The sequence below is a fragment of the Plecotus auritus genome, assembly GCF_963455305.1.
Source record: "Plecotus auritus genome assembly, chromosome: 1".
Lineage (NCBI taxonomy): Eukaryota > Metazoa > Chordata > Mammalia > Chiroptera > Vespertilionidae > Plecotus > Plecotus auritus.
This window is the reverse complement of record NC_137770.1, coordinates 30,208,259-30,215,116: the sequence shown is the minus strand read 5'-3', so window position 1 is coordinate 30,215,116 and position 6,858 is coordinate 30,208,259. Positions and strand designations below refer to the sequence as shown.

General features: G+C 56.4%; 1 protein-coding gene across 1 annotated transcript; it reads right to left on the bottom strand.

Annotated features, from left to right (window-relative positions):
- Positions 1-1,023: 1,023 nt before the first annotated feature.
- CCDC177 (coiled-coil domain containing 177) lies at positions 1,024-6,380 on the bottom strand. The gene is made up of 2 exons (XM_080667804.1): positions 6,086-6,380; positions 1,024-5,192 (listed from the first exon to the last, which is right to left on the bottom strand). Exons 1-2 carry the CDS (start codon positions 6,154-6,156, stop codon positions 3,038-3,040), a joined length of 2,226 nt encoding a protein of 741 aa, XP_080523930.1. The 5' UTR covers positions 6,157-6,380; the 3' UTR covers positions 1,024-3,037.
- Positions 6,381-6,858: the final 478 nt, after the last annotated feature.

Here is a 6,858-nt window from a genome sequence, read left to right as displayed (position 1 = left end):
TCATGACATTGCAGCGTAAATGGTTCCAGGGGTCAACGATCAGAGACCTTCTCCCCAGCAACAAGAGTATTACCTGGCACACAGTAGGTACTCAATACAAATTTGTTGAATGAATGGAGGCCTGTCCACTTGATCTGTTTTATATAGATTTACCCTGGTCACCGTTTTTTTGTTCGTCATCCATCTATCGTCTATCCCTCTCTCCATCCAGTATTTATGTGCTTACCCTGTGTGAGTGCTAAACCATGGGCTACAGAGGAATTAATGGTAAACAAGATATAGCCCCTTATGAAGCGTCAGTCTCCTCTGTGTTTCAATGGACTTTTTAAAGGCTGGGGAATAAGTAGTAGGTGTTACAGAATGGCATGAACACAAGCTGCATTCTTATATGCCTTTTAAACACCAGACTCTTCGCCTTTGGCAAATCCTGCTTACTGCTCCCATTGAAGACTCAAAGTCCATGTGCTTCCGAAAGTAAATTTCCATCTTCCTGTCCAGATGTGGTGTAAGTACTGTTCACTGCTTGGGCTAGCTTCATGTGTGATTCCATCTGAAACAGTGTCCCGCTTGTTTCTTTGGTAATGAACCAAACTAAAGCTTCTTCCAACACTTCCCATTCCTCCTCACCTCACTTCAGGATGTTCCAAGAGGGCTAAAGTGAAGGTCCTGGGCCACTTCAAAGCTGTGTGGTAAGAACTGGACTGTAAGAACTTTCAGCATGGTGCCCCATGATTCTGACTCCTCCTCACAGAGTTTGTGTGAAACCAAGGCACAGAGAAGTGATCTACCCAGTCACTCCGTAAGTCAGAAAACAAACTGAATAAAGGGCCAGGTAAGATCCCCTATGTATCTTCCAGTGCCTTATCCAAAACACCAGATTGAGTCTTCTCATATGAATGCACCTACTTTGGAAGGAAGTAGTTTTAGGTAGAACCTCCTGTTAAGTTTTCAAAAGCCCTCTTGCAAATCAGGAACCACAAGGTAATTATCAGTATCACACCAACATTTTAGTTAAATGCCCCCAACTCACAGATAATGCCAATAATTATAGCTCACTGACATCCTGGTCATTGACAGAAGAAAATTTGAGGAAAAATTCACCCACTCAAGAAATAAACCTTGGCATATCTCCTTTCCTGGTTTCATAACATCTTAAGGATAACACCTAAGCACAGCTTCCTTCTGCACAATACTCCTGTACCTGTTGGCACGTGATTAGGATTGGGGGAAATGACAAAACGTGTGTGAGTGTGTGTGTGTGTGTGTGTGTAAATACCAGACATTTTAAGGACAATTCTGCCCAGCAGAATATACATGATATATGCCTACCCTGATTTTTTTTTTTTTGGTAACTTGTATTTCCTGATTCTGATTTAATGTAAAAAGTAATCGTTCCTGATGAAGGCAGAGTCAGTGTATGGGTACTGCTGGGGGCTGATTTTGGCTTCATGGAAGGGAAACTCTCTAGGGCAGTGATCGGCAAACTGCGGCTCGCGAGCCACATGCGGCTCACGAGCCGCAGTTTGCCGACCACTGCTCTAGGGGTTTAAGTTGCCTGAAGACAACCGAACAGGACTTTTGGACCAGGGAGCAGCCTGGTCTTACAAGTATTTCCCCCCAGAGGCTAAATGACCATATGTGTGTGGTGCACTGCTCCAACACTAGGCATCCATTTTCCCAGAAACAAACTAAGCCAACAGCAGCCCTCCTGCCTCCCAACTCCAGGTGGAAAAAAGGCACAGAGAAGACCAACAAATAATACTGAGGTGGTGCTTTGGATCTGGGAGGCCTTGAGGTACCAGGAGAAGAGTACTGGCCAGTGGGAAAGGTGAGGCACAGAGAGACGATCAAATACTTTCAGTCATACGTGAGGAGGGATTTAAAGGGGGAGGAGAGGAGAAGATACACTGCTAACCACAGTGAGCACAACTCTCAACAGCCAAGAGGCAATTGCAGCTCTCAGCCAGCACAGTCAATTGCCCTTAGAGCCATTGTGGGGATTCCTTCACAGAGGGAATCCTACAGTCTAAACTCCCCAGGGCCAACCCTGGGACTGCATCCGGGGCTGGAGATTTAGGCAGGACTGGCCTGGGCAGGCACATAAGGTAGCTCTGCTTCTTAAGGCATGGCTGCTGTCTGTGAGAAGTGAGCTCCACACCAAGCAGTGGGCATCAGACCCTCCTCCCTTGAAACTACCCTGCAAGAACGCTTCATCCTGTGGAACACTGCTGCCCAAGGAACCCGCCTCCCCGGCGCTGGGGGCTTCCGCTAAAGCTAAACAGCATTACCAAATCACCTGATTGTTGTGTGTGTGTCACTTGGGAGAACAGGAGAGAGGGGAGGAAAAGACACAAATTGATCATTATTTGTAGATGATTGTCTAACTAGGAAACGTAGGGGAATAAAAAAACCTATCAGGACGAAGACCAGAATTTGCTCTTAGTGGCAGATTCAAAGTCAAATATAGAAGAATCAATAGCTTTTTTGGGGTCACTTGGGTGTGGCCTAACACCTTCCAGTTGCTGTGCTTTTCTGTGGGCCTCTGAGCTTTGTGAAACTTGCCATATTTTAAAAGATGGAGGAGCCATAGAGATGCCTCCTCAGCTGCAGTAAGGGCAGTGGTCTCAGACATCAGTGTATGAGAGGTGCCTGGGATGACTGCTGCGTAGAGGGGCAATCATCCCTGCGCTCTCTCCCATGGGCCCTCTCCCCAGTCCCGACCCAGGCCCTGTCTCCCAGCTTTCTTTTCCAACCAAAAAGACACACAAGATAGCTTGGCAAAAGCTGGTGCGGGAGCCACTACGGGTGGATATGGTCAAAGATTGTGCTTTGTCATTTCCGTACGAAATCAGTTTTTAAAAACAAAGGTTGCGAAATGATAGGTCTGGCGTGTTAGTCCTCTTATTGCCTTATTGGTCGGAAAATTCGAGAGGTGTATGTGCTGCGACCCAACGGAGGACTCCCAAGGTTTGGTCAAAGTGGCCAAGGGATGCCCTGCGGGGCTGAGCGTGGCAGTCTGGCCCTCGCCGGGTGTCGGTCATTTGCGGTCCAGGCTGGCGTTCAGCTGGGCCTCCCGCACCATGCGGTCGAAGGAGCGCGTGTTGGTTTCCTCGCGCACCTTCTCGCGCACGTGGAAGGAGGCCCGGGCTGTGGAGCGTGCGCTCTCCAGCGCGCTACGCCGCTCCCGCGACAGCTGCTCGCTGCGCTCCAGCTTGCGCCCGATGGCTTGGAGCAGCTCCCGCCGGCGGCAGTCTTCGTCCCTCTCCACCTTCTCCTTTTTGGCACGCTGGGCTCGCTCCTTCTCCAAACGGCTCTGTCCCACGCGCCGCGCCTTCTGCTGCACCGCCTCCTCCGCCACTTGCGTCGCGTGCTGCAGCCGCCGTTCGCCTGCCCGGGCCAGCGCCTCCAGGTGCGCCTGGTGCTCGCGATCTTTGCGCTCCGCCGCCTCCTTGGCCCGCCGACCCTGCAGCTCCTCCCTCCGGGCCCGGTCCCGCAACTCCCGGGTACGCTGCTCCACCAAGTGCTCGTAGTTCTCCTGCGCGCGACCCAAGCTGGCCTCCAGGGAGCTGCGCAGGCCCTCGCGCTCCTCGTGCTCCTGGCGGGCCCGGCCTTGAAGCAGAGCCTGGTGGCGCGCCTGCTCCGCCCTGCTCAGTTTCCTCTTCTCCCGCTGCAGTTGGCCCTCCTGCCGCTGCTTGGTACAAGCCACGCGCTGGGCGCGCTCCCTGCGGACTTGTTCGGCCCGCTCGCGCCCTTCCTGCAGCCCTTCCTCCCGCTGCTTCAGGTTCTGCTCCTGCTGCAGCTTGCGCAACCGGTCCTCCCGGGCCACGCGCTCAGCCCGCTCCCGCCGCAGCAGGGTCTGGCGCTCGGCCAGCTCCCGGCGCCGCTCCTCGCTAAGCTCGCATTGCTGCTGTCGTCGCCGTGCCGCCTCGCGCTCCTCGCGGCCCCGGCGGCCGCGCCTCTCCTCCACCTGCGCGGCCCAGGCCCGACGGCCCTTCTCCAGGGCACGCTGCTTCTCCCGCTCCTCGCGTTCCCGGCGCTGTTCGGCGCACAAGCGCTGCTGCTCCCATTGGCCGTGGGCCGCGGCGCGCTGCTCCAGCAACAGGCGCTCCTCCTGGTGTCGCGCCAGCATCAGCGCCGCGATCTTTCGGTCGCGTTCCGGGACCCCGCGCAGGCCCCGCTCGGCGCGCACTTGGCGCACAATGCGCTCCACATGCTTAGCTGTCTGTGGCGAGTGGCTCAGATCGCCGAGGCTGAAGCTGCGGGCCGTGAGTGGCACCAGGGCCAGGGCAGAGGGGCGGCCCAGAGGATTGGGGGCAGAGGACAAGGATCCCGCTGGGCAGCTGTTCCTGGCAGACGCCCGTGGTGGCCAGCGCAGCTCCCTCAGACTCTCCCCGCTGTAGGATGATGACGACGCGCCGGACTCAGAACTGAGGGCGCCCTCACGCCGGCGGGACAGTGAGTCCAGTGAGTGGCTTTTTCTACCAGCCCGCGAGCCCGCGGGCGTAGGTTGGGGCCGAGCCGGGGACGGACTGGAGGATGCCTTGCGGGCCGCACGCGGCCCGGGCGAGGCCGGGAGGCTGGCACTGCTGCAGCTGCTGCTGCTGCCCGCGTTGGGGGCCGGGGCCGAGGCCGAGGCCGAGGCCGCGGCGGCTGCGTGGCCCAAGGGCGTGAAGAGGCGCCGCTTCTCCTCGCGCACGATGCGCTCGCGCTCGGCCCGGCACTGCTGCAGCTTGGCGCGCCGCTCCGCCTCGTAAGCCTCGTACAGGCCGGTGGCCACTCGCATGGAGCGGCCTGGGGCCTCGCGCACCAGGTCGGCCAGGGCCCGTGGCAGCAGCTCCACTGGTTTGACGGCGCAGCGGGCGCAGGCCTCGAGCGAGCGGGGGCTGGTCAGCACGTAGCGGCTGCCCTCAGCCTCTGGACAGTCGAAGTTGAAGAGGTCGAGATGCAGCAGCGGGGACTGCTCCCGCCGCCCGCCTTCTGTTGCGCATGGGAGTTCAGCCTTGCGGGGCACCGCCGCGGAGGCCGAGGCCGAGGCCGAGGCCGAAGAGGCCGCGGGCTGCTCGGCCCCTTGGGCGCCAGGGGGCACGGACGCGGCGGCTCCGTTTCCTCCGGAGCCTCCAGCCTCGGCTCCCGCCTTCTCCTCTTCAGGTATGGGGTCCACCATAGCGGAAACGTGTCCTTTTGTGGGGTCTCTGCGAATGACATGGAGGGATATTGTGGGGTACATTTGAGAGCAGTTCCCCCATCCCCATTCATATCCATCTCATCCCAACTTAAGCCGCTTTGGTATTAGGTTTAGAGGCCCCATGGAATGTAAATCATAATAAGGATGCCCTGAAAACCCAGGCAGTCCGGGGGGGGGGGGTGCGGTACACACAGAGAGCAGCCTCAATCTCCCTGAGCCCCAGAGTGCGGGTAGAGGCCGTGGCCAAGCTCCCCAGGGCGTCTGGCCCGTTAGATGCTTTTTCTTCCTGCTGCAAGTTAAGATGAGAAAATCGAGGTGCAGGCAGTAGCCGGGCAGGGAGGCCGCTGGAGGATTCCCGGGAGGATTAGCCTATTTGTTTGTAGCTTAGGCGGGCAACCGGGGATGCAGCTTTTCAAGAACAAAAAAGGAAGAGGCCTGTTCATCCCCCACAGTGCACTGCTGCGAAGACCCCATTTGCCTAGGGAAGAAGTTATGGTTGATTTCTCCCTGCCAAAGGAGACCCAGGCATGAGGTCCAGAGGTGATGGACGGGCTGAAATGCCTCAATCTCAAAAGGCCTTTCCGGGAGGGGTGATCGATCTTTCTCCTGCCTCTTGGTTGGGGTTTGCTAGGAGCTGTGCCTGAGCTCCCCCCCCGCCCCCAACCACCACCACCGTGTTTGCCGGGGATGAAGAAGGTCCTCCCAGATGCACCTGATCCCCCTCCAAGTCAGATGTGCTAAAGGCACCATCCACCCCAGTCTAGGCTCAGACACCTGCCCCCAGATGCCCGCCGAGTCCCGTCCCCCCCCCCCCCCCACACACACACCGTATCCCAGCGAGGTGGATTTGAGGGGGTCATGTAGCCCCGCCGCTCCCGATTCCCGAGCCAGTTCTCTTACCGCACGTCCTGGGATCTGGCCCTGCGCGGAGGGCTTTTGTTAGCAGCTTGCCGCTCTCCCTTGCGCCTCATTCAGTCCCCGCGCCGGCGGGGTCGGATTACTGTCGGCTGCAGCCTCAATAGGAGCCCCAGCTGCCACTGCAGCCGCCACCAGCGTCTCTCCATTGGGCCCGCACACACCCCACACACTACCTACTCGCGGAAGGGGGAGAGTGACAAGGGTTCCCTAAAATAACGCAGCTCTTCTCCCTTTCCTCTCACTGATTCTCAGAAAGAGAATTGGTTCCATCGCTGCTGCATCCACCGCCGCCTTTCCAGCCATGAAAGTACCGCAGGTTTTTTATATCCCTGGCGCCTCCTGGTGGACACTCGAGAGTGTTGGTTGGTTTGCTTAGGGTGAAGAAGAGGCATTAAAACACACACACACACACACACACACACACACACACACACACACACACTTATACATTATATACTTCTTCCAATACCTTAACTGGGGAATAGTTTGGTTTATTTCTCAAGAGGATTATTAAGAAGCAAAATTGATATATGGCTCCTGATCCAAACTGATGTTATTTTTTAAGAAAAACTAAGGACATTCCGATAGGTTTGAGGCAGACATAAGATGTGACTAGTATTTAATGCAACATTTTAGGACTTCCTGATTCAAGGTAACACAAATTAGTGAGTATTAGTTCCATTTAGTGAGTATTATTTTGAGACACCTTCTCCCTCCACCCCTATTTTGAGTGATAGTGGCTACAGGAGTCAGAA